This window comes from Lepidochelys kempii, chromosome 6, assembly GCF_965140265.1.
Source record: "Lepidochelys kempii isolate rLepKem1 chromosome 6, rLepKem1.hap2, whole genome shotgun sequence".
NCBI classification, from domain to species: Eukaryota; Metazoa; Chordata; order Testudines; family Cheloniidae; genus Lepidochelys; species Lepidochelys kempii.
The window spans coordinates 22,676,699-22,704,002 of record NC_133261.1 but is presented as its reverse complement, the minus strand read 5'-3'; the positions used below and the strand labels follow the sequence as shown (position 1 = coordinate 22,704,002).

Here is a 27,304-nt window from a genome sequence, read left to right as displayed (position 1 = left end):
AGCCCACCCCCTTTTTCAAGGGTCTCAGTTATTAACAAGAGCCAAAAGCACAAGCAGGAGCTTACTCAGATACACCTGGGGACATTCATTGTCTCAGGTTCAGTCCAACTAGCAATCTCTGGCTCCTTCCTTCAGAAGACTCTGCATCCCCACACCCCTGAGCAGTGTTTCTGGAACCCTTCCAGGTGTCTTCTCTGGGTAGCTCCTTTTCAGGCCATCCTTAGGCAGGAGTCTCCACAGCTCTCCTCTTGGGAGCTGAGCGAGTTCTGGGTTAGCATTGCCCTGCTCTGCCCCTTCAGCAAGGCCCTGATCTCTTAAAGCTACAGGGATGGGATTTCCTTCCGGACACCCCTCAATCCCAGCACTGCTTCCTCTCCATCCGTATCCCCCATTAGGGCCTTCTGTAGTCTACTGGACTTCTCAGATCCTTAAGGGCTATGCCACCTGGTGCGGTGGGCTGACCACGAGGCATTATTGCCCTTAAAGAGAAGACTACCCTGTCACACGCCCCTGAAACAAACTCTTCAACCCAGCTCCCCATTCTGGTACACCGAAAGAATGTCAGGGTTTTATTCACCCAGCAGTGAGATGCAGCCACCTCTGGGGCTATGTAGGGCACTCATTTTGGACCACATTTCCAAACCTATGTATAGCCCTGGGGGAACAATGGGTGGAACTGTCAGGGGCCCCTGGCTCTTCCCACCTAGGACAGGCTGAAATGTTTGGCTGAGATTTACTGCTCCTGCTTCCTGGGTGTGCACTCCGTGCATAGCACACTGAGGCCCTGGCTTTGGTGGAGGCTTTTGGCACTACCTAATCCAAACAGCAAGTTAGGAAACTTCCCCAAGTCTCCTCACGATTCAATTGTGTTTTCATGAGAGAGTGCCTCTCCCATTGAAGTCTCTGGGGTTCTCTCTTCAGTGGCAGTCAACCAGAAACGCTTTTCACCCAGCAAGGAGAAGGAGGATGAAGAGGAGGATTTTGCTCCTCATGGAAGGCAGCCTCCAACTGCAGAGCCAAAACCCAGAGTAAGTAACTCTCTGGCAGCGCTGGACACAGAGGGAGGGGAGCTGTGTGAGAGGAGATGGGTTGTTTAAGGCGTACATTATGTCAGACAGAGCTGAAAAGGGGAGGCAGGGCCCGGCTAGCCATTTGATATCTACACCCTCAGCTGGCTAGTCTATTGTTCTCCCTTAACCAGCGTATCCGTCAGCTCCCTGTGGCAGGGTCAGGGGCTGTAGAACTGGACAGACGCTTGGCAAAAGTCCCAGGATATTCATTGCTCCCTGGTGGCAAGCGTTGCCTGGGGCATTAAGAAAGATCCTGCAGCTGTTAATACATTGCAGCAAGGTGCGGAGGAAGGTGCAATATGTCTGTTATCTGGGACAGCGCCAGAGCATGGCCTAGTCCCAGAATAGGCAGGCTTTGCCAGCAGCAGATAAACAGCCAGCACAGAGCAGCCTGTAATGAAGGCATCACAGCGAGGCAAGAGGAAAGAGGTGGCAGGAGGGAAGGGGTTGCAGTTGCTGTGCTCAGGAGGAAGCGCTGTAGGGAAATGAACAGACTCACAATGAGCAGCTTGTGTCCTGAGGAGCCTCGGCCGTCTGGCAGAAAATTCCTCCCCTTGGACCTGATTTATTAACAGCTGGGGGGAGGGAGGGTGGTTCTTTCCCCGTCTCCTGCTTAGACTGTAAATATCAATTTGGCAGCAAAGAGCAAATCCCATTAATTCTGAAAGATTCTTGAAGGCATCAGCAGTTCCTGTCCCGTTACAAGACTGAAGGGACCTGTCTGCGATTCCTAGCATCCTAAGCTGGGACGCTGCAGAGATTCAGATGAAAAGAATGGGGTAGGCCCCTTAGATCCCTGGGGGCCAAGGCAGGATTCTAATCAGGGAAACATACACAAAGAAATCCACAGCTAATCTCATTTCCCATTTCATCCAAATGAACCCCCCTCACAGGCATCCCATCACACTCGGCATTTCTTAGTAGATTGATAAAACAAGGCCCTAGATTTTTTTTTTATTTTTTGTGTATGTGTGGCAGTTATAAAGGTGGAGGGTGTATTACACTAGCTAAAACCAGTGTCAGCTTCTCACCCCACAGCTCTGCCAGGACAGCTCAGCCCTGATGTGCAACAGCCTGTTCCCTGTGCCAGCCCTGGAATCAGGGACTGATAATTGTGCAGTGGTTCTCTGCCGCTTTGATGTGGCATCCGCTAGCAATAGAGATGAGACCACCAATCTTCTTCCTTTGTATGTCAGGCTGTGATGACAAGTTTCCTCTCTCTAACCAGCCTTCCTGCTGTTACATTCTCACTGGTGTTATGCTGCTCTGCATGTCTTATTACACATTAAACCTCATTGTACATATGCTTGCATGTAGTATTCAGGAGGTCAGGCCCCCGGGAAGGATGTATTGAAGGCTGAGTGTAGAGTTCAGACCGGTAATAGAAAATTGCCCACTAAGCCCCAACAACCATTAATTGGATCTGCTCTCATCTGAGCTCCCCTTACCCCATTCTAGAACTAATTAGCATTTTCCCAGAGAGTGAAAAGTTAACTATGCCACAAATGGAAGGAGGCAGTGTGGGCCCCTGGGAGTCAGCAGCTCTGCCACTGGTTTGCTGTGAGACTTTGGGTAAGTCATGTCAACTACCTCAGTTTCCCCATCTGTAAAATGGGGATAACAATGCTCACCCTCCTTTGTAAAGTACTCTGAGATCTGCGACTGCAAAGCGATGTATGAGAGCTGGGTGTTATTTATGGAAAAGTGGGAGGATAGTTCATTTGTCTCCTGTGACACTGACTGGGAACGTAGCCATTCGTGGGTCCAGTCAGACAAAGCGTGTCAGCCCCGTGAAGCACAATCCCCCTCTCCTACACTTTAGAGTGATTGCTGTGCCTACCTCCACTTTTCTGTAAGGTGACTGTAGCAGCAGGCTGAGAAAAGGGAAGCACAGGTAAGATGGGCAACTACTTGTTTGTGTGTCCCCGAAGTTAAAATAATGACTCTGTGTCATCAGGATGCGGGATCATGCATGTTTGGAGAGCCTCCTGGTGTGTCCACATGGGATAATCTGTCCTCGTGCCATGCTGCATCATGAGCCTCTATCACAGCATTATTTGTGCAGATGCATCATCGTGATGCAGCAAGGTGACATAGTGAGACCCGTAGTAAATTCATACGCCTGTCATGTCCTCTAAGAGCAGCTTTCAAGCTGCAGGCAGACCCATCACAATGGACTAGGCTCTGAATGTCAGAGGAGAGGGGGCAACCCTAGGGCTCCTGGGAATAAAAAAATCCCTCCCATTAGAGAACATTAGACATGGATGAACTCCATCGTGGTGTTCTCTGGAGCTTGAAAGGCAAACACCAGCCAGGTACCCAGTGGCACTCCCCATCTGCTACAACATGCCTATTACTTATGATAACTTTGCTTTTCAGGTCTTCAAGACAGCTCTGGATACAACAATTCCTACGGTGGGGCTGACAGGACAGAAGAGTGCTCGATCTAAATACGGCTTCAAGCACATGGCTTACCTACCTACCACTACTGACATGCAGTTTAGGAGATACTGTCCTGCTAGATGATGCACGGATTAATAGGTGACACAGGAAGCTTGCACAGGTTCTTAAATACACGCCATGCTGCTCCAGTGAACGTGCTGCCATCTGGCTTATTTCAACCAGGGGAGAAGAGTCAGTCAGTAATAGGTAGGGTGGCTGTTTTGAAAGGATGTGCTGCCTGCAAGGCTGTTATTTATCACTTGAGAACTCCACCAAGAGCAAAGTCAGGACACTGTAGGCAAGATCATCATGGAGCGGCCGTTGGTGGCTGCAGTTCCCACCCTTCCAGTCAGGAGGCCCATGGTGAAGGCTGGGAGTAAGGTCTGCTGGTGATGTGTTCCTCATCTGATGACAGTAGAATTACTGGGGCAAGAGAGAAGGTCTCTATCACTGAGATGAATGATGACAAAGGTCAGAAATGGAAGGGATTGCTCCCACTGAGCCCACAAAGGCACTTCCCAAAAGTCTCTTACTCTGCTTCTGTACCATGGTCCCTGTTAACTTGCCAGTCCATAGACAAAAACACTACTGATCATTTCTCCCTGTCCCCCACCACAGGAATACAGTGGAGAGGCCCCTTGCCTGATAATGGTACAGAGCCAAGCCTGTGTTTTCCTGGAAAGATCCCATAGCCATTTCCAGAAGTAGCTTCTATATCTGTGCCCAGTTTGTGTGCAGAGCAGGCAGACAAACCCAACTGCCAGATTTGCAAGCCGAAACCCCATTTATGCATGAGAATTTAGGATTCTGTACATACAAGTCACAAGCACAAACTGAGAGAGTAGCTAGGGGCCATTTGCAGCAGATGGTCCTAAATACCACTCACTTTTACACTAGCTTTTATACGCAGGGCCTGCTTTTCACAAGTGTTGAGCATCTGCAACGCCTATTGACTTCACCCCGGAGTGTGGGCACTCAGCACTTCTGAAAATCAGGCCCTAACATTCTTCTCTTTTCTATCCTATTGAGCCAGACTGTCCCTTTATTTTGTTCATGATCAGTGACACGGGCATAGAATCAATTTGAGATGCCAGTTTAACTACACAAGCACTTTGTTGGGCGATGAGTGACTGGAAATCCCTCCAACACTCACGATTTTGGGGAACTGCTTGCCACTCAATACTTAATGTATCTGATTGATGATTCTTTCTTATGCCCGCTGAGAGAATATGAACTTGACTTCCGCTCACAACTATTTTATGAGAAGAATGGGTAGCAGGGCAGTGGGACCAAGCTGAAGGATTTGGGTTTATGGTACATCGTATTCCTTTAGTTTATATTAGCAGTGAGGTTCAGGCAACAAACTATACAAGGGATAATTGCATAATTTAATGTATTATCAACTGTTTCCCAGAAAATATCTGTAACGTATTAATTTGAAGGTAGAAAAAAAAAAGATTTTCTGATGCTTGGTTTGAGAACACCTGACATTGTTCAGATCATACACCGCAGTCACTCTTACCTATATCACAGTATGCAATCATTTAGATCAGCTCATAGCACTTTACATCTTACCCCAACATAGAATAAATACCCTGTGGAAAACAAGAACTGCTCCTTCCCTACCCACTTCACTGTTACTGATGAATCACTTAAAATAATGAAGTCACATTAATTTGGAAAATGTAACTGATCTGAAAGAATAAACAGGGAATGTTTGATTCTGCATGTCTGTTTGCTTGTCACTCATTTGGTCTGAAATGTCAGGGTGACAAAGAGAGTTTTCTGGGGAGCCAGCTGGACCCAATTAAACTTATTTACAAAGGTCGCTGGGTGAAATTCAGACCTGGGATGTCTAGCCATAGAACAGGTTTCAGAGGAACAGCCGTGTTAGTCTGTATTCGCAAAAAGAAAAGGAGTACTTGTGGCACCTTAGAGACTAACCAATTTATTTGAGCATGAGCTTTCGTGAGCTACAGCTCACTTCATCAGATGTTTACCGTGGAAACTGCAGCAGACTTTATATACACACAGAAATCATGAAACAATACCTCCTCCCACCCCACTGTCCTGCTGGTAATAGCTTATCTAAAGTGATCAACAGGTGGGCCATTTCCAGCACAAATCCAGGTTTTCTCACCCTCCACCCCCCCACACAAATTCACTCTCCTGCTGGTGCTAGCCCATCCAAAGTGACAACTCTTTACATAATCAAGTCGGGCTATTTCCTGCATAGATCAAGGTTTTCTCACATCCCCCCCACCCCCATACACACACAAACTCACTCTCCTGCTGGTAATAGCTCATCTAAACTGACCATTCTCCAGGTTTAAATCCAAGTTAAACCAGAACATCTGGGGGGGGGGGGTAGGAAAAAACAAGAGGAAACAGGCTACCTTGCATAATGACTTAGCCACTCCCAGTCTCTATTTAAGCCTAAATTAATAGTATCCAATTTGCAAATGAATTCCAATTCAGCAGTTTCTCGCTGGAGTCTGGATTTGAAGTTTTTTTGTTTTAAGATAGCGACCTTCATGTCTGTGATTGCGTGACCAGAGAGATTGAAGTGTTCTCCGACTGGTTTATGAATGTTATAATTCTTGACATCTGATTTGTGTCCATTTATTCTTTTACGTAGAGACTGTCCAGTTTGACCAATGTACATGGCAGAGGGGCATTGCTGGCACATGATGGCATAGATCACATTGGTGGATGTGCAGGTGAACGAGCCTCTGATAGTGTGGCTGATGTTATTAGGCCCTGTGATGGTGTCCCCTGAATAGATATGTGGGCACAATTGGCAACGGGCTTTGTTGCAAGGATAAGTTCCTGGGTTAGTGGTTCTGTTGTGTGGTATGTGGTTGTTGGTGAGTATTTGCTTCAGGTTGCGGGGCTGTCTGTAGGCAAGGACTGGCCTGTCTCCCAAGACTTGTGAGAGTGTTGGGTCATCCTTTAGGATAGGTTGTAGATCCTTAATAATGCGTTGGAGGGGTTTTAGTTGGGGGCTGAAGGTGACGGCTAGTGGCGTTCTGTTATTTTCTTTGTTAGGCCTGTCCTGTAGTAGGTAACTTCTGGGAACTCTTCTGGCTCTATCAATCTGTTTCTTTACTTCTGCAGGTGGGTATTGTAGTTGTAAGAAAGCTTGACAGAGATCTTGTAGGTGTTTGTCTCTGTCTGAGGGGTTGGAGCAAATGCGGTTGTATCGCAGAGCTTGGCTGTAGACGATGGATCGTGTGGTGTGGTCAGGGTGAAAGCTGGAGGCATGCAGGTAGGAATAGCGGTCAGTAGGTTTACGGTATAGGGTGGTGTTTATGTGGCCATTGTTTATTAGCACTGTAGTGTCCAGGAAGTGGATCTCTTGTGTGGACTGGACCAGGCTGAGGTTGGTGGTGGGATGGAAATTGTTGAAATCATGGTGGAATTCCTCAAGGGCTTCTTTTCCATGGGTCCAGATGATGAAGATGTCATCAATATAGCGCAAGTAGAGTAGGGGCTTTAGGGGACGAGAGCTGAGGAAGCGTTGTTCTAAATCAGCCATAAAAATGTTGGCATACTGTGGGGCCATGCGGGTACCCATAGCAGTGCCGCTGATCTGAAGGTATACATTGTCCCCAAATGTGAAATAGTTATGGGTAAGGACAAAGTCACAAAGTTCAGCCACCAGGTTAGCCGTGACATTATCGGGGATAGTGTTCTTGACGGCTTGTAGTCCATCTTTGTGTGGAATGTTGGTGTAGAGGGCTTCTACATCCATAGTAGCCAGGATGGTGTTATCAGGAAGATCACCGATGGATTGAAGTTTCCTCAGGAAGTCAGTGGTGTCTCGAAGGTAGCTGGGAGTGCTGGTAGCGTAGGGCCTGAGGAGGGAGTCTACATAGCCAGACAATCCTGCTGTCAGGGTGCCAATGCCTGAGATGATGGGGCGCCCAGGATTTCCAGGTTTATGGATCTTGGGTAGTAGATAGAATATCCCAGGTCGGGGTTCCAGGGGTGTGTCTGTGCGGATTTGATCTTGTGCTTTTTCAGGAAGTTTCTTGAGCAAATGCTGTAGTTGCTTTTGGTAACTCTCAGTGGGATCATAGGGTAATGGCTTGTAGAAACTCGTGTTGGAGAGCTGCCGAGCAGCCTCTTGTTCATATTCCGACCTATTCATGATGACAACAGCACCTCCTTTGTCAGCCTTTTTGATTATGATGTCAGAGTTGTTTCTGAGGCTGTGGATGGCATTGCGTTCCGCATGGCTGAGGTTATGGGGCAAGTGATGCTGCTTTTCCACAATTTCAGCCCGTGCACGTCGGCGGAAGCACTCTATGTAGAAGTCCAGTCTGCTGTTTCGACCTTCAGGAGGAGTCCATCTAGAATCCCTCTTTCTGTAGTGTTGGCAGGGAGACCTCTGTGGATTAGTATGTTGTTCAGAGGTATTTTGGAAATATTCCTTGAGACGGAGACGTCGAAAATAGGATTCTAGGTCACCACAGAACTGTATCATGTTCGTGGGGGTGGAGGGGCAGAAGGAGAGGCCCCGAGATAGAACAGCTGCTTCTGCTGGGCTGAGAGTATAGTTGGATAGGTTAACAATATTGCTAGGTGGGGTGAGGGAACCATTGCTGTGGCCCCTTGTAGCATGTAGTAGTTTAGAAAGTTTAGTGTTTTTTTTCTTTTGTAGAGAAGCAAAGTGTGCGTTGTAAATGGCTTGTCTAGTTTTAGTAAAATCCAGCCACGAGGAAGTTTGTGTGGAAGGTTGGTTCTTTATGAGAGTATCCATTTTTGAGAGCTCATTCTTAATCTTTCCCTGTTTGCTGTAGAGGATCTTGATCAGGTGATTCCGCAGTTTCTTTGAGAGCGTGAGGCACAAGCTGTCAGCATAGTCTGTGTGGTATGTAGATTGTAATGGATTTTTGACCTTCAGTCCTTTTGGTACGATGTCCATCTGTTTGCATTTGGAAAGGAAGATGATGTCTGTCTGTATCTGTACAAGTATCTCTGTCAAGCTTTCTTACAACTACAATACCCACCTGCAGAAGTAAAGAAACAGATTGATAGAGCCAGAAGAGTTCCCAGAAGTTACCTACTACAGGACAGGCCTAACAAAGAAAATAACAGAACGCCACTAGCCGTCACCTTCAGCCCCCAACTAAAACCCCTCCAACGCATTATTAAGGATCTACAACCTATCCTAAAGGATGACCCAACACTCTCACAAGTCTTGGGAGACAGGCCAGTCCTTGCCTACAGACAGCCCCGCAACCTGAAGCAAATACTCACCAACAACCACATACCACACAACAGAACCACTAACCCAGGAACTTATCCTTGCAACAAAGCCCGTTGCCAATTGTGCCCACATATCTATTCAGGGGACACCATCACAGGGCCTAATAACATCAGCCACACTATCAGAGGCTCGTTCACCTGCACATCCACCAATGTGATCTATGCCATCATGTGCCAGCAATGCCCCTCTGCCATGTACATTGGTCAAACTGGACAGTCTCTACGTAAAAGAATAAATGGACACAAATCAGATGTCAAGAATTATAACATTCATAAACCAGTCGGAGAACACTTCAATCTCTCTGGTCACGCAATCACAGACATGAAGGTCGCTATCTTAAAACAAAAAAACTTCAAATCCAGACTCCAGCGAGAAACTGCTGAATTGGAATTCATTTGCAAATTGGATACTATTAATTTAGGCTTAAATAGAGACTGGGAGTGGCTAAGTCATTATGCAAGGTAGCCTGTTTCCTCTTGTTTTTTCCTACCCCCCCCCCCCAGATGTTCTGGTTTAACTTGGATTTAAACCTGGAGAATGGTCAGTTTAGATGAGCTATTACCAGCAGGAGAGTGAGTTTGTGTGTGTATGGGGGTGGGGGGGATGTGAGAAAACCTTGATCTATGCAGGAAATAGCCCGACTTGATTATGTAAAGAGTTGTCACTTTGGATGGGCTAGCACCAGCAGGAGAGTGAATTTGTGTGGGGGGGTGGAGGGTGAGAAAACCTGGATTTGTGCTGGAAATGGCCCACCTGTTGATCACTTTAGATAAGCTATTACCAGCAGGACAGTGGGGTGGGAGGAGGTATTGTTTCATGATTTCTGTGTGTATATAAAGTCTGCTGCAGTTTCCACGGTAAACATCTGATGAAGTGAGCTGTAGCTCACGAAAGCTCATGCTCAAATAAATTGGTTAGTCTCTAAGGTGCCACAAGTACTCCTTTTCTTTTAGCCATAGAACAGCAGTTCTGGGGAAGTGCTGAGAGTTCCTTCAGAGCAGAGACCCAGCAGGCTGACACACTGATTTTCCAATGAGTTGAATCTTCAGTATTCCTTCCCTTAGCCATATAGCTGAGGGGAACAATTAAAGATTACAAACAGATCAAAGTGGTAAATGTCAGTGGGAGAATGGAAATTAGTGCTAAAATCAGACAGACTTCCTGCATGCTGGACTTCAGCTATCCCAGGTGAGTAGGGAACACGCACACTCATCTGCAATACAATCACTTTAAACTGGTCTTTGCAGCAATCCCCCCTCCACTCAGAGTTGTTTCACTTGTGTGTTGAACATATAGGATCCAAGGAGCGTATGCAATGCGCCTGTTTAGATGACAGCAGGCTGACACATGCATGAGTATTTTGCACGATGAATGCAAGAGGGAAAACTGAGGGCCCTCAGATGCCAGCTGCCCAGCACTGAGTCTAGGGGACTGCAACTTTCCCTTTCCTGTGGGGCATCACTGCAGACTCCCTAGTAACATAGCTGGGGATTAATGCAGAGAAGCCAAGTGTGCCAAGTCTTGTCCCTTTCAGCACACAAAGACTATACAAATAGCTGCTTTTTATTTAATAAGAGGTTGATCAACTGTTGAGTTGATTAGAAGGTGCTTTTTCAAGCAAGCATTTCTGACCAGCTGTAGCTTTAACTGAGACCAATCAAGCTGTTAGTTCTGCTTGTGCAGCTCCATCAATGTATTCAGCTCTCATAAGAAGTCAGAATACAGCATTCGTGCTGCTGGTGTTAAGTGTGGGGGACGCAGACTCCAACTGAGCACTGTGGGCTTGTCCGACTCGGCTCCAACATACATGGCTACTTGGGGTATTTTCTATGACTTTGGCATTTTGCTCTGAGTAGCTGTTGAGACACTGGGCCTGCTTGGCAACCTCTGCAGAGCAGCCTTGGCCGTCAGAGGACGGACCACATTCCTCAGCGCAAACCTCTCTGGGGTTTTTGTGGATGAGCGGACAACTGGCTGGTGATGGTTGATCACTTTGGGGGGACTCCTATCCACAGTGGCTCTGAAAGGAAGAAAAAATTGCTATTGTGAGATGGCGCAAGTTGTTATGGGGAACTGAGTGAGCCCCATGGATTCACCCGAGAACTGCACCAAGCACTTCCAGCACTGGACACCACAGGAAGGTTGGCACAACAGGACTCTCTGAGGAGTCCACACTGCTACTTCAGTTAGTTTGGCAAACACTAGACTGCTTGCCAGTCTCTGTAGATGTGCAGAGTCTCCATATGGATGAAGGACTGATAGAAAGGCTGATATTGGAGTTCTACCCTGAGAAGACAGATCGGGACACAATATGAAAATGTAATTCACTGGGTCTTTGGTTTTTTGGGTTATTTTTAACTCGTTCACTGCTGGCCCCCCTCATATCTGCTGTGTCATCATTGTCCACCAGCATTTCATAGGTAGGAATCCTACCTTGGCACACAGCAGATGTCTTTTACCTGGGTATAGCTGGAACACGGAGTAGCATGCAGGCAATTGAAGAGTTAGATTGTAAAGGGAAACTTTTCTCTGTTTTAGAAAGTAGCTAACCCTCATTTGGAGTGACCCGAACAAACAGTACAAGGGACAGCTCCTGTGTTGATCCTATATTATAACTATTATGTTACCTGGAAATCAAAATGTCCACATTCTGGGCAGCTCCAACTTTCAAATGAGCAAATAAGATGCTGATATTACAATAGAAGGGTCCAATCACAACCAGATTTGCTTTACGTAACACCTATCTACTTTACATCCACTTTTATCTTTAGAAACGCCTTTCCCCCTGAATTTCCTTTTCAAGTGAATTACTGTAAATTTCAAGGAAAAACTGCGTATCTGATATGACTAATATCGAGACTGAATGTTAGACGTAACCAAGGTATGAGTAATGTAAGATCGTACTAGTTTAGTTTTGGAAGGACTAAATGATGCATAGGTCACCAAGATACCAAGCAGTGCTTTCTACAGAATATACGGTAGATACCATCTAGCTAAGAGTTTGGACTCTGTGGTGTAGTAAACATCAGAGTCAACAGGGCTTCACCTTTTCTCCCCCAGTGAAGTCCCTTCTATGCTTACCAGAATTGTATAGAAAAGTTGCCTAACTAGCGAGCATACCTGACACTTGTTGATCCAATAGCTGCTGGTCCTGAAATAGGCCTCCTGGTTTGCCTGCCAACATTCTCACTGGTCCAAGTCCTCCCTGCAGCTCTCAATGGTGATGCTTCATATGCGGCAGGTGTGTTGTGCAGACTCAAACTAGCAATCTCTTCACCCACAAGATGGGCTGCCATTTCTGTGCTAACTCTTGATTGGGGATATTCCTTCAGTTGAGCTGCTTCTCTCTGGTTGGGCACTTTCAGACGTCTGACCCTGATGTCTCTCACTTTCGAAGGTCTAGCTGCAACACCCTGCATGGACGAGGGTGAGGGGCACTTTGGAGGAGAAGGTACCAGAGAACGATTCAGACTGGTGAGCACCACACTTTCTTGGGCATGCGATGAATCTGAAACACAACAAGGAAGCACACTGATTTCCTGGCATGGCTCATTCACCTAACTTTTAATGGGCCAATCTAATGTTTACTGAAGTCATTGGAAAGGCTGTTTTTCACTTCAATTAGCATTGGATCAAGTGATGAGTCCCCGCAACTCCGGTTACTTCCAATAAAGGTGGAGGGCTCAGAGCACTTCAGAGGAGTGCATCCCAACTCACTGAAGTTTAAGGCACAAGAAAATTGCAGATCAAGGGATACTGAGTTTTAGCAAATACAGAAGTGCAAACACGGCTCTCACATTAGCATTAGAATAAGGGAAAGCACCTAAATGTTTAAAAATATTTTTGTATATTCTTTATACTGTTTATAGTTCAGCTCATATGATCCCTAGCTGTAACACACACGGAAGGAGAAGAATCCTGATGATGATGTATGACTGACCCCTTTGGTTTTCAGTTTAAACTGATTTTTACCGAAAAATTCCCGGGTTTTACAAAAAGTATTATTCTGTTTTTTTCAAAAAAAGAAAAGGAGTACTCGTGGCACCTTAGAGACTAACCAATTTATTTGAGCATAAGCTTTTGTGAGCTACAGCTCACTTCATTGGATGCATCCGATGAAGTGAGCTGTAGCTCACGAAAGCTTATGCTCAAATAAATTGGTTAGTCTCTAAGGTGCCACAAGTACTCCTTTTCTTTTTGCGAATACAGACTAACACGGCTGTTACTCTGAAATCTGTTTTTTTCTGATTTCCACCCTACTTTTGTATCATTCAAATATATAAAAATAACTTGTTTTATTAGGAAAATACAATACATTGCATGAGATAATACATTAGTCTGTGTGTATATGCAAAGCTGCCTGTTGAAGTAAGGCCATGCATTAGTCTAGAAGATACACACTACAAACAAACAGGCACACACACAAGCTCTGAAGTACGTGCGCATCTGAACGTACTGATGAATCTCATGCCCACCATGTACACCTTTCAAGCTGTTAGCAGATAATGGTTTAAAAGTCTGACACACTAAAATGGGAAGATACCGAAAATCTGTATCAAAATATGTTTCAGAACACAAGGAAGAATTCAAAAGTGTTCAAAAAACAAAAACAGGAGAAAAGGATGAAGTTGAGTGTATGCGCTGCAAATGGTGTGGCCCAGTTATTAAATGAAAATATTTATAGGCTAATAGTTCTAAGTCTACAACAGTAAACTGGTCATTCAAATGAAAAGTTTTATTTGGGGATTACAGATATATTGTTTTCTTAAACTCACAGGTGGCATTGGGTTCCGAGTTCTGTTTTAGTTCTACAGCAAACCACACTGATGAACGGAATTCAAAGCATTAATCTACTGAATACTTTTTTTCCCATCTTTCTGTCCACCAGAATGAACCCAAATATTTACCCAGAAAAATTATTAATAGTTTTTTGCACTGGTTTTTGCACTATTTTTGTTGTTGTGATAATAAACACTGATAAATTCCTGGGAAAAATTAAATAAAATAAAAACTGAAAACGAAGAGCCCTATGTATGACACAGCAATGTTGTGTATGTTTATCCTTAGCAAGATTCTATATATAGTAGAGATCCATTTGCTGCTGGCCATAAAAAGATTGAACAGTACCTAATTGACTATGTACAGAATTTAGGCTAAGGACACAATCAAAAGAATGGCCTTTGAGTAGTTCGCAAAAAGAAAAGGAGTACTTGTGGCACCTTAGAGACTAACCAATTTATTTGAGCATAAGCTTTCGTGAGCTACAGCGATGAAGTGAGCAGTAGCTCACGAAAGCTTATGCTCAAATAAATTGGTTAGTCTCTAAGGTGCCACAAGTCCTCCTTTTCTTTTTGCGAATACAGACTAACACGGCTGTTACTCTGAAACCTTTGAGTAGTTGTGTCACTAAACCTCTAGGAGAGAAATACAGCCTTATATGTCCTAACTGAATGCAATTTATTATACTGCTTGGGTGACAAGAAAACACATTCCAATGTACTGCATCTCCAGTATTTCTTCTCATAGCTATGTAGCTGAGAGGAACAATGAATGATTATATTCTTTCTTCGGCTATCCTTCGATGTGAGGATGATGTTTGCCAAGGGGGTTCACTGGTGGGTTTTAAAGTGGCTGTGGAGCCCAATTCATGCATAAGAACATAAGAATGGCCATACTGGGTCAGACCAAAGGTCCATCCAGCCCAGTATCCTGTCTACTGAGAGTGGCCATGCCAGGTGCCCCAGAGGGAGTGAACCTAACAGGTAACGATCAGTGATCTCTCTCCTGCCATCCATCTCCACCCTCTGACAAACAGAGGCTAGGGACACCATTCCTTACCCATCCTGGCTCATAGCCATTAATGGACTTAGCCTTCATGAATTTATCAAGTTCTCTTTTAAACCCTGTTATAGTCCTATAGCTTTCACAGCCTCCTCAGGCAAGGAGTTCCACAGGTTCACTGTGCACTGTGTGAAGAAGAACTTTGCACCCTCCAGATTTTCCTACAGAAGTGACAGGTGTAGTCTTGGAGAAGAAACAGACAAAAAGTAATACATGTCAACCCTTCCCTAGAAAGTGAGAAGGCTAACTGAGACCAGTACCTGAGGAGGCCTGGGAAAGACAGGACTGGCAGGAGGAATCTGGTGAAATCCTTTCAATTAGGTCCTCGTCGTAAGTCTCTGTCAGCTCATCCTCACAGCTGTCACTCAGGCTGCATTCTTCATCCTCCTCCTCCTCATCACTGTGTATCTTCAGCACCTGGGGGGCCTTCTCCATCTGAATGATTTGCAGACACCTGACAAATGTTAAGCTCCACAGTTTTAGCTGGCCCCCACATGCTATCTTAGAGGAGTGTACACATGCATGTACAGTACTCAGAAGAGTTCAGGTGGGGTCGCGGCTGTTTAGAGACAAATATAGGTAACGTGGATTTACATTCACCTGGATTGGCTTACCTTTCACATGCAAAAATGGGCTATGAATTAGGTACCTAAACTGCCTGTGTTTTATTGTTTCAGATTCAGCCAACCTTTAATTAGCCAAGTGAAACATGACAGATTTCAAGGAAGGGCATCAGAGTTGAAAAAAAGGCATTTTTATCTCTAAGTTAATAGTCACCGCTCAGATCCATGGAGGAAGCTCAGCTCAATATTATTTTCTCCTGTGGTGCATAGAATATCGGGGCAGAGATCTGCCAGGCAGACCAGAGAAGAATTTTGCCCATAAAGTGGCCTGATCCAAAGCACACTGAAGTCGGTGAGAAAACTCCTATTTAGTTAGGCAAATGCCAAGTGCTTTTGAAAATCCTGCCCTTACAGTCTAAAGGAGAACACTGCTAGGATCAGTAATAACCTACATACTGGTAAAAGAAAACACTTTAACTGCACCCTTTATTGCAGGTATTGCCCTTCCTGTGTAGAAGGAGAGCCCAGTTAACTACAGGGCAACAATTTCCCACTGATCCCACACACACTTCACAACTTGCCATCAGCCACACACAGGGCACTCCAGAGGTCTGAGATCTGCAAGTGGTGAGGAGATGGGAAGTAATTGCTGGCCTGGGGGAGGAGTAGGAGAGCTAGGCATGGGTAGTGGCTGTGGAAGGAGAAGTCCATCTTTCCCTTTCTGCTTTATGGAATTTTGCCAGTCTGTATTAATTTTCCTCTGCCCACTCGTCCCTCTACAATAGGGATGTCCCTTTAAGGAGGCTGCCAGGAAGTGGGCTGAGGGAGAGCTCACAGACCCAGAACCAGCATGGACATCTTGGCCTTCCCTTGGATCAACATGGACAATGCCCCAGAGATTTCCTCCCCCTTTGTCCCTCCCATAAGGTTTCCAGCAGAAGGGGCAACTAAGCCTGGAGTTTGCAAATAGATTCCACTGTGTTGTCTCTGCCTGCCTAGATATGAATTTACAAAATTAAAGGCAATTCCCCAAAACTGCCAACAGGTGGCTGAAGAGTTTGCCTTATTACAGAGGCGGAACACTGAGTCCCTGCTTTATTGTAAGATAATTTAGAATCATCCCAAACTCTTACTGGTTATGCTGCTCTCTCCATGCCCTCAGTTCAGCAAAGACATCTTCCCGGCTTAGGTCTTCAGCTTCTTCAGAGTCGTAGGTGTGCTCCATCTTGGGACCAGGCATTTGGAAAGGGTTCATTGCTACAGACTAAAAAATAAAACTAAAAAGAGTTACCACCGATAACTTGATGTTTACTTTACCGCTCACCTCGTTTTGCCAACAACTCTTCCTCTAGCTCAATTTCCAAACTCCGGGCATCAGAATTTTGATGCAACTTTTGATGTAATGGTTGGGTTTTCAGTTTACTCATGACTGTGTTCTTTATTTTGACTTTTTTTTAAAATTGTACTGAATATGATAATCCCAGCTACAACCCCTGTTATGATACCATGTTTCTTATACATTCACTCCAGAGACCCAGCATTGTGATGACTGGAAGAGTAATGACACATTTGATTCTGGCCACACGGATATGTAGCTCTGGGTACACTGACCCGAACCTGTAATAGCTGCACCGACAGGCATTTCAGGCACATATAGTAAAATGTGACTGTGTCGCATATGATTATGGTCCCCTTATACTATTATTAATTCTCATTGTTTTAACTAATTTCAAAAAGCTTCATTGATTGGGCAGGGCAGAGAAAAGGGACACTTCAATCCCCCCACCCCCAATGATTTTTCTAATATCTGTTGTCAGGGATGACATGTAAAAATTATATATATTGTAGTGATCTATATTTCATGTAAGTGACATGGCCCCAATGCAGCAAAGCACATCTAAAGTTACGCACATGCTTACATGACTTGCTGAATCAGGGCCCACAAGGGTACGTCTATACTGCAATTAAATACCTGTGCCTGGTCCATGCCAGCTCACTCAGGTTCATGGGGCTCAGGCTATGGGCCTGTTTCTTTGTGGTGTAGATGTTCATGCACAGGTTGGAAGCCAGGATCTGCGACCTTTCCCCCTCCCGGGGTCCCAGAGCCTGGGCTCCAGCGTAAGCCAGAACCAAATCCTGTGGTCCTTACCTGTGCTTTGCTCAGGTCCCAGGGAAGTTGATGCAAGTTTTGTGAGTGAGGAATGCCAGATGTGGCATGTAATTTTCATGAGTTCTTTTACAGTCCATTGTTTTTAATGTCCTCTAGTGAAAGTAACGGTTCTCCCTACTGGTTGTTTCTCTCCTCTGTTTCTTATATATGATCACAGCTGATATCTGAATACATTCTTATTAAATGACACAATTGGTTTGTTTTGGGTTGACACTTCCCTCCCAGCTCTCTCCAATCTCTCCCAGAACAGGAAGTCTGGAATTCTCAGATTCATGACCCCCTCACCATTCTCTATTTATCCATTGATCTTCCAGCTCTCCAAGTGTCCTCTCCTGCCCTTCTCCATGCCTTATTTGGCCTTCCATATCTCCTGACTCAGCAGGACACTTAAGCACATGCTTATGTGCTTTGCTGAATCAGGGCATTTAGACCCCTGCCTTCTCCAACACACATTGCTTTTGTATATAGATTTCTGGACTATAGACTGGAGTGGAAATCCATAAAATACATTAGGGGCCTCAGCTTATCTCAGCAGAACTCATCTGATTTGGGTGTGTCAGGCAGGACTGGAAAGCATATAGGAAAGAAAACGTACACCTAGCTTTTGTCTCCGTGCATGAAGGGCTTTGATAGGGTTCCCACATATAACTCGGCTGATTCCTAGCAAAAAGAAACAAAACAAAGCATTTCTCACTAGTTTTTAACACTTCGTACAGTTCTTAAATCAGTTTACAGTCCCAATGAGATTCTGTTCTCGAGGATATAACATATTTCATTCATCGACTGTCTGGAGCTGGTCTCCATTTCCTTTGCTAAATGTGGAGTATCCAGTTCTAGCATGGTGCTGCTTCATGGCTCTGGATGGCTTCACTGGCTTAGCTGGTACTGCTGAGCATTTGAACTACCTGCCTCAGAGAGCTGAGAAGGAACTGGTGTTTACTGGAAAGACAGGCTCAAAATACTGGGGCAAATAAACACAAGCTGACACACCTAATCGGCATCCAAAGAGCTGATTAGATTGCAGCACTCTGGTCTTCTCAGTGACAACTGACCAAGAAATCCTAGGCGGCCTTCAAAACTGGATCAAAACAGGACTCTGCCAGACATTTCCCATTCAGCCATCCTTGGGCATCCTGCCAGTGGTCCTCAGGGGCTTGTTTGTCTTCCCCTTTAAGGTTTAAGATCTGATAGTATATCAGAGTTGGAAGGGACCTCAGTCATCTAGTCCAACCCCCTGCTCAAAGCAGGAGCTATCCCCAATTTTTGCCCCAGATCCCTAAATGGGCCCCTCAAGGATTGAACTTACAACCCTGGGTTTAGGAGGCCAATGCTCAAACCACTGAGCTATCCCACCCTCTCCTTGCTCCTCAGCTCTTTTGGCATATCTATACTGTTGTCTGCTCTGAGAGGGGTCTTGGATGTAGCTATATCCAAATCTCAGTCATCAGCAGTGAGGCTGAATTAGCCAGAAAAATTGCTGCAGAGCGACAGAAGGTCCTCCACTTCCTTCTGAGGGGCTGTGCTGACTCTGCAGTATTCTCAGGAGGGGAGAGCCAGCCACCAGGTCGCTGAGTACTGCGCTACAATTAGAACTCTGGGCTGGCCAGCAGGCCAGAAATTTTAAATCAGTGACATGATCCCTCACACCGGGAGACTGAAGCCCTGGAAACTGATGATACAGTCACTTACAGCAATGATCCCTACAGGAATATAAGTATTGAGCTTGGATACCATGTACTGTGACCTTATGACCCATTTGTGAAGGGGGCACGCAACACAGCTTCTGAACTCCAGATGTTCTGTAGGGACAGTTTATCTTAGGACATTACTCCAGTGTTTTAACACAATTATATGTCCAAATAGTTCTGAATGTTTTCATATAAACTAGATCTAAGTGACCCCAGCAAATTTGGGGTCTATAGATAAGGGCTAATGAGAACAGGTTTGAATAAAAGTAGGGGGAAAAACCCTACCTGAGAGCAGACTGCTTAACAAATAGCAGGCAGGGAGACATAGCCAGCCTTTCATTAGGGCACTTTGTAGCAATGTACAACTTATGAAGGGGGATTAAAGAGCAAAATGGGAAGGTGGCCCCAAAGGACTTTCACCTTCTGCCTCAGGAGAAAATGAAAAAGCACCCCAACCTCACTGTGCGGGCTTCACACTTGGAAACCTATGGACAAGCCAATGTGCCATCAGTACCGGTGTGTGCCCTTGAGAGCACATGTATAAAGCAGGAAGAACTTTGAGAGGGGGTCGAAAGAAGGGTGGGTGGGGGAAGAACAGACAAAGAAAATTCATCACCATGTGTCAAGTCACTTGCATCATCTTCTAGGAATATCTCATCAGAGACAGTGGATTCTGGAAGGGTGCTACCACTGGATAGCAAATGGACATTGCTAGATATCCCTGCACTCGCAGGTCTCTGAGCAGTCCATGGTCTGGAAGCCGACATGAAGTGAGCTGCAGTAGGTCTCAGACCGGAGCCAGGTCTTCTTCTTGTTGCCTCTGGATGAGTATCTGAGAGATTTCAGTAAGATATAACTAAGAATGCAACATTAAAAATATCCTATCATTTGCAGAGTCATGATAAAGCAATGGCAACAGGCTTGGTGCTAGAGAGAACAGAAGAAAATGCAGTTCCTGCTTCAAGAAACTTAAATGGAAACACTACACCCAGCACAGCCACACAGTGTCTGCCATTTCCTCATGTTGGGACACTTATCTGGCCACCCTCCAGCATGAACACCTGCACTCTTCACACAGTGTCTAAACCACTTAAATATTAAGCAATAGGCTGGCAAAGGAAGAACAGTCCAGCAGTACTGGGTGCTCAACGCTCTTAATAATCAGGCCATTTATTTAGGAGCTTAATTTTAGGCACCTATTTATTAAAAATATCTTGGCCTTTGTTATTAATGCAAAACTGTAAAACACATAGCATGTGCAAAGCAGCTAAGTTAACACTGCTAAAGAAGAGAAAATGTTTGGAATTTCCTAACCTTTGTGCTTAATGTCAAAGGCAAAAATACAAACATGAATAGAATATAAAGTAATATGAATGCCCTATTCTGTGTTCCATTCTGTGCTCTTTCTGCTTCCCAACTTTACTATTTTTCTGTAATTCAACCTTATGTTGCCAACGGAGGGATCACCAAAGGATCAGATTTTTACAGACTTTTCCTACGATACCTATTACTACAACTAATGATTTGGACCCACTGGGATTAAAACAAATGACAACTGTGTGCACTTATTCCAAAATAAACTATATTTTTAATGGCGCACAGTTGGCAAGCATACCACAATAGTGGGGGTCAGGAAGCCAACAGTATTGCCCACACTAATGGGAAGCAATAGAAGCAGTGATAGGAAATACTTTGTAATATTTAACTGACCATGGTAAAGCATATGTCATGCAGTATATAAAAGCATAACACATGAACCAGGGGTGACCAAGGAAATTAATAGGCAGCAGGTTTAAAACAAAGATAAGGAACTACTTCTTCACACAACACACAGTCAACCTGCGGAACTCATTACCTGGGGATGTTGTGAAGGCCAAAACTATAATTAGGTTCAAAAAAGAATTAGATAAAGTTCATGGAAGATAGGTCCATCAATGGCTGTTGGCCAAGATGACCAGGGTGTTCCTAAACCTCTGACTACCAGAAGCTGGGACTGGATGACAGAAGATGGATCGCTCCATAGTTGCCTTTTCTATTCATTCCCTCTGACGCATCTGGCATTCGCCACTGTCAGAAGACAGGATACGGGGATAGATGGACCATTGGTCTGATGCAGTATGGTCATTCTTATGAACCAGTTTTGCCAAACAATGTACTGTCATGTAGTTACATGGGTCACTATTTATGAGCCATCACACTGTTTACCACATTCATTTCCAAGATTTCACTTGAATTGCTCAGTTCAAAGCATACATACAAGAAGAATACTAAGGGCTAGAACCTCAGCTGCAGATGAGACATGCTGGGTGGTTTAAGCCACTTTTACATTTCTCTGATCCTGGGGCTAGCATCAGGGCTGCTCTAAATTACTCTAAATTACATTGTTTCATAGCCACATTTGGACAATCACCGGAGAGCAGAGGCATTCTAGCCATTCTCCATTTCTCCTAGCCATTCACCAGACTCAATGGCATAGCAGCCAATATGGCATCCTTAGAGTACCGAAGGATTCCCCAATGCAGGAGGGAAGAATCCTCCACTGGCTGGTTAAGAGTAGCACAAAGCAGCCTCAAAGTGGTGGAGGTTCTGGCCATAAGTTTGAAATTTCAGTTACATTTCAAAGAATGACCATGAAAATGGCACGGGGAAGTTCCATCTTTATTGTCCCACAGTGAATTCCATAGCCAATCTGCTCAGTTTCCAAGTGAAGAGATTGAGTTTCCTTCCTCCCAGCCCTGAAAGCTCAACTTGGGATCTTAGAGTCCAGCTGCACTCTTTCTTTCTTACACATCAGCACCAATAAATGGTGAGAAATTTGACATACCAAACTGAGAAATGTCTTTGGCTAAACTGCCCTCCTTAATGGACTCCTTGACAATTAGCCAGTCCTTGTTCATCTTCCTAGAGGGAGGGATGGTGATTTGATTTGCTAGTATTTCATCCAAATACTTTAAGTGAGGGATGTGTTTTTTCACTTCAGCTCTGTAGTTATAATCTGGCACCTGAAAGAATTGAGAATGTGGTCATTTTAACAGATTGTTCAAGAGAAACTGGACTACTACGAGCAATGCGGAGCTGTTCACTTTGTATGAATGCTGGATAGTTTGAAGAATGCTTTGAAGGGGCAAACCAACCCACCTCAAAGAATAAACAGAAATGTAACCAGACTTTTCAAATCTCACTATGCTTCTCTCTGATGGAACTGCTGCTCAAGCTGCTGATGTATTGACAACACAAGCTGCACAAAATAAAAGGCGAATTTGCAATGTATTTAGTCAATTACCTCAGCACCTATTACCATAGCATCTGGGTGCTGTACAAAACTGCAAACAATACACTGCTCTCCATGGGAAGATTGGACACACTCAACCCAGAGGCCCCCCCCTGCTACTTTTGGACGTCTCTGGTTGCAGCATCAACTTCAGGCCATAGTGTGACTAAAAAGATATGCCTGGGCCAGAAGGCTGCCAAACCCAGTGTCTGATGGACCAATAAGGAGCAAACCTCTCAGAGCTAGAGCAAACCTCTCAGAGCTAGATTGGGACATTCAGCAGAACTGTAAGCCAGGTGCATATGCAGCCCGGGGAGGCACTGTGAGTGCTTTTGTATATGAGAGGAGATGACTCAATTTAAACCTAAGCCCTTTTTCTGCAAGAGGACGCATGCCAAGGACAGATGCACAAAGGCTAAAAGGAACTGTATCGAGGTTTCTTTTCCGAGACTTTGGAATGTTCCCTCCCATGCGCACATGCTGGTTATGACACATGTTGAGGGGCACAGCTTCTTCTGGAGTAATACATCAGCATTTTGGATTATATCTGAAATGGTCCATGTGCACATCGCAATGATGGAGGAATTACGAATCGTAGGAGAGAAGAGTTTAGGGTTACATACAGTGGTTATTTCACTATGGTTCTGAATCTCCTGGTGAATATTGGGCATTTCTAATAGATTAGGACACCACAAAGACGTCTGTACATGGCATCTCAGCTTTGGGAAAATGTAGTGAGGTGTACAGGTGGGTTGGAACATGCATTTTGCAACACCGGTTAAAAAAAATTAGGTTCAAGAAGGCAGCAGACAATGTTTGACTGTCTCAAATACACTAGCAGTTTAAAGAGAGCACAAAGCAAGATTGTCCTGGTGATGGAGTGTGAGGGGATGGCTCATCTGAATGTTAACATCGATCTATAAGTGAGGCTGTGAGTTTGTCATGGAGGTCACGGAAGTCATGGATTCCGTGACTTTACATGACCTCTGTGACTCCTGCAGCAGCCGGTGCGCCTGGCCTGAGGGCAGCTCAGACAGCCCCTGCGCAAGTCGCACCGCCTGCTGCTGGGGCAGTCTCAGGCCACGGGGAGCTGCGGGGGTGGTACCCTGGGTGGAGGCAGCACACAGAGCTGCCTGGCCACACCTCCGACTAGCAGCTGATCGAGGAGGATGTCGCTGCTTCCGGGGAGCCCCCAGGTAAGCGCTGCCCAGAGCCCATCTCACCCTGTCCTGTGCCACCAACCCCCTGCACCCTCCCACACCCAAACTCTGCCGCTGCTGCGGGGTGTGTGTGTGTGCGTGGCATGGAACCAGGTAGGGAGCCACCAACCCCTCCCCAGCACCAGCGGGGGTCGCAGGCTGCATGCCGCTGCCCACTCTCCCTCCCCAGCTCCCGGGGCACCCCCAGGCAGCCCCCTCAAGTTTTAGTCAGGGGTATATAGTAAAAGTCATGGACAGGTCACAGGCCGTGAATTTTTGTTTAGTGCCCGTGACCTGTCCATGACTTTTACTAAAAATACCCATGACTAAAACGTAGTCTTACCTGTAAGTCACTCATTTGGTCCTGATAGAGTTTTTGTCTTTCACAATGTTACATGTTATACCACCAATTCCCAGTCAGCCAAGTCCTTGCCCACCAGTAATGTTGTCACACAAAGAAATCTTTCTGTAGCAGCAGTATGTATAACAACTGTCCATTCCCTTCCCACAAAACACCACACTGACCGGCAGAGGGCATTTGTCAAATAAAGCATATATTTGCTGGCTGCTGCTAAGAAGAGGCAGACACTGACCTGACTAACTGACTCTTTAATCTTAATTTAGGAACAGCCTTAACCAATCATCATCCCTTCACGTAGCACATGAACTTTGTACAGGGCGCTGGCTATAGGTTTACAATTTATAGTGCTGTTCTGTTTGAGAGATGATGCATCATATTACACTCACACGGCAATACTGCAAACAGCAGCTGTAATAGGGGCTACAGTATGTATCATCAGGTTGTTGCTTTTGGTTTAGATGACAGAGGAAGATGAGGTCATCTGAAAATCAAATTACACAAAGCAAACAGGGAGCCTGAAGAAAGAGCAGTAAATCTAGTTAATCATTTTGTAAATAAAAAAAATACACATACTCTTACTGAGGTTGTACTATGGGGTACAGCATGCATGCAGCTTGAAAGGTTAGACTTGCCCAACCAGGGAACATAAATGTAAGGCCACCTCTATTTTTTCTATTTCCCAGCTGAATTTTCTATATCTCAGTCAGTTGGCAAAAGCATTAATAGGAACAAAGCAACTGACAGAGCCCAGGGTGAAATTCTCAGGAATGGAGGTTAGAATGGGTTTTGTGATGGCCTCAGAGCTGTGGAACTCCCCACTGAGGGGTTAGAGTGAATTTGTGAGTTGCCTCTTTTAGAGCATGGTGGAAGACATGTCTCTCTGAGGAGGCCTCCCATCAGTAGAGGCAACAAATGGCTGATTAATCTGTCTTCTAGAATGACCCAAAGAAGTAAAATCCAACCAAGCGAGAGGCAGAGAAGATGGTCCATATGTGGACAGCAATGAATCTTCTTAAATTCTTATATTTTTCTTTAAATCTAGCTATCCCAGTAACTGATGCACTTGTTATGCAATGACTGACAGAAAGACATGCATGCAATAAGATCTCTGGATTGTAAAGTCTTAGCTAGCAATTACGTAAGAGATCCCATTTTGCAAAACTTGTGTGAGAATGTGTCTTGTGTGCAACATACTCTGTCTGCGTACTCTACTTCCAAAAACACATTGCACTTCAGCATATTATAATACTGATCAGTTCCTGGTTTCATCACCTAAACAGGTCAAGAGCAGTCATGGCATGACCCTATCACAAGTGGTTTTTAAGGACTGAAGACACCAAGTGATAATTATGTCTTCTGAATATGTTACTACATTTGGCGATGGGCGATATGAACTCCTTATAACTCTAGTACCTATTGTGTAGGTTCTGATAGTACTACAACTATGAAGTGACAGAAACTGCACTGTCTTATTTCTATGGGAGTAAAAACAAGCAAGAAGACATGATCTTTCCACTAGAAGCAGGCACGGATTTCTTTTTGTGGAGACTTTTGATTCTGATCACGTCTTCTAATCACGTCTCCAGCAAGGAATGAAATGTCAATAACAAACATTTCAATTATAAATAGTTACAGTATCTGCCTCTGAAGTACACCTCTGAAAGTACAAAGAAGGAAAACAAATGTAGAGCAATTTGTTAAGGTACAGCCTACTGGATCTCTGAAAAGAAAAAACATGACAATTAAAACACTACACTGTGCTGGTGCCTTCAGTGACAGATGTGATCAAGCCAATAATTAAACATAAGAAAGTGATACAAATCTTCACGATTATTATATGCATGGGTTGAAATACCCACACTTACACTACATGACTGAGCTTTTAGGGATGCTATCTAAGCTTTCAAGCTTAAATTCCTACACAAATTAATTCTGTGGACATGAATGGTTTAGAGTAAACGGGGAAGTTATATGGCACGTGATACAGAGGAACAGGGCCGGCCTTAGTGAAAATGGTGCCCTGGGCAGACTTGTATTTTGGCGCCCCTCCTCCCCTCATCACCCCTGGCTCCTAAGGGTTCCCTGGGCTTCCCCCTACAATCACCTCCAGGCCATTACCTATACTTCATATGGAATGTCCACAGGAAAGTCCATTCAATGTAGATGGGCATCTTCCATGGTCCGTTGTGAGTTATGTGTCCCCTGATGAGCCATTTACTTTGACTAGTTTCAGAGTGGTAGCTGTGTTAGTCTGTATCAGCAGAAAGAACGAGGAAAGAAAGAACCTGTGGTACCTTAGAGACTAACAAATGTATTTGCACATAAGCTTTCATGCTCAAATAAATTTGTTAGTTTCTAAAGTGCCACAAGTACTCCTCGTTCTTCCTACTTTGACTAGTCCCTTCAAGATGTGCTGGCTAACTACCTTGTGGGCATTACCCCAGAAGCAAACATTGAAATACAGGTATAGAGACAATACTCATAATTTCAAATACAAAAATGATACATGCATACAAATAGCATAAACGTATTCAGCAAATCATAACCTTTTCATAGACATCTTAATGCCACATCTTGTACAAGATCTGTTGCAAATATATAACAGTGGTTGCAAGAATGATCTACATGGTCATGTTTTACTCAGATAACATCACAATGAGTAACTGCTACAACTAGCAAATTCCTAGGCCACTGTCAGCATAAGCGCAGAAGTAAGGGTGGCAAGGTATGTGGTGTATTGCCACACTTACTTCTGTGCTGTTGCGGTGGCTTGTAGTGCCTGGCGCTTGGCCTGCAGCTCACAGCAGGCTTTGCGCTGTCACATGGGGGCTGCATCTTGCCAGAGCCCCCGGCCCTCCTGCAGCCCCTAGCCACTCCTTGCTCATCATGAGCATTTTGACAGGAAGTACCAAGCAGTAATAACAACAACAGTAATACAAGTGTGTGTGTGTGTGTGAGAGAGCTAGTGTGTGAAAGAGAGACAGAGAGAGAGCCAGTGTGTGTGTGTGTGTGTGAGACTACGTGTTGGGGGATTGTGTGCCAGAGTGTGTGTTGGGGAGTGTGAGATTCTGTGTGTGTGTGTGACAATCTGTGTTGGGGGACTGTAAGAGCCAGTCTGTGTGTGAGAGAGACCGTGTGTGTGTGACTGTGTGTTGGGGGATTATGTGAGAGATAGTGTGTGTGTTGGGGAGTGAGAGTCTGTGTGTGTGTGTTAGGGAAGTTTGAGAGACACTCAGCGCATGTCACTTAAAGTCTCCCCTCCCCTCTCTCACATGGAAGTTTTGCTCCTCCTGGCCCCAGCCCGGCCAGCCCCCACCAGCCCCCAAGCAGCACAGGGCCAAAGGCTGGGAGGGACTCGGCTCAGCGGCAGCGAGTGGTGGGCCGCGCTGCCAGTAACTGGCCCCGTCCGTGCCACTCTGGGCTC

The 27,304-nt window shown here is 45.1% G+C and overlaps 2 protein-coding genes across 12 annotated transcripts in view; one reads left to right on the top strand and one right to left on the bottom strand.

The window, feature by feature from the left end:
* LMNTD2 (lamin tail domain containing 2) overlaps positions 1-5,217 on the top strand; it is a 44,525-nt gene extending 39,308 nt beyond the window's left edge. The window contains exons 13-14 of the mRNA XM_073350315.1: positions 922-1,028; positions 3,450-5,217. Of these exons, the coding sequence (XP_073206416.1) occupies positions 922-1,028; positions 3,450-3,596 (254 nt within the window). The 3' untranslated portion in view covers positions 3,597-5,217. The remainder of the gene's footprint in view (positions 1-921; positions 1,029-3,449) is intronic.
* A 5,112-nt stretch (positions 5,218-10,329) lies between these two features.
* Positions 10,330-27,304, bottom strand: part of LRRC56 (leucine rich repeat containing 56) — a 132,778-nt gene continuing 115,803 nt past the window's right edge. For all 11 annotated transcript variants that reach the window (XM_073347101.1, XM_073347098.1, XM_073347099.1 and 8 more), the window contains 7 exons: positions 21,874-22,051; positions 19,666-19,881; positions 17,957-18,021; positions 16,325-16,455; positions 14,889-15,082; positions 11,908-12,295; positions 10,330-10,807 (listed from right to left, as the gene is read on the bottom strand). In XM_073347101.1, coding sequence (XP_073203202.1) covers positions 10,615-10,807; positions 11,908-12,295; positions 14,889-15,082; positions 16,325-16,455; positions 17,957-18,021; positions 19,666-19,881; positions 21,874-22,051 — 1,365 coding nt within the window. In that variant the 3' untranslated portion in view covers positions 10,330-10,614. The remainder of the gene's footprint in view (positions 10,808-11,907; positions 12,296-14,888; positions 15,083-16,324; positions 16,456-17,956; positions 18,022-19,665; positions 19,882-21,873; positions 22,052-27,304) is intronic.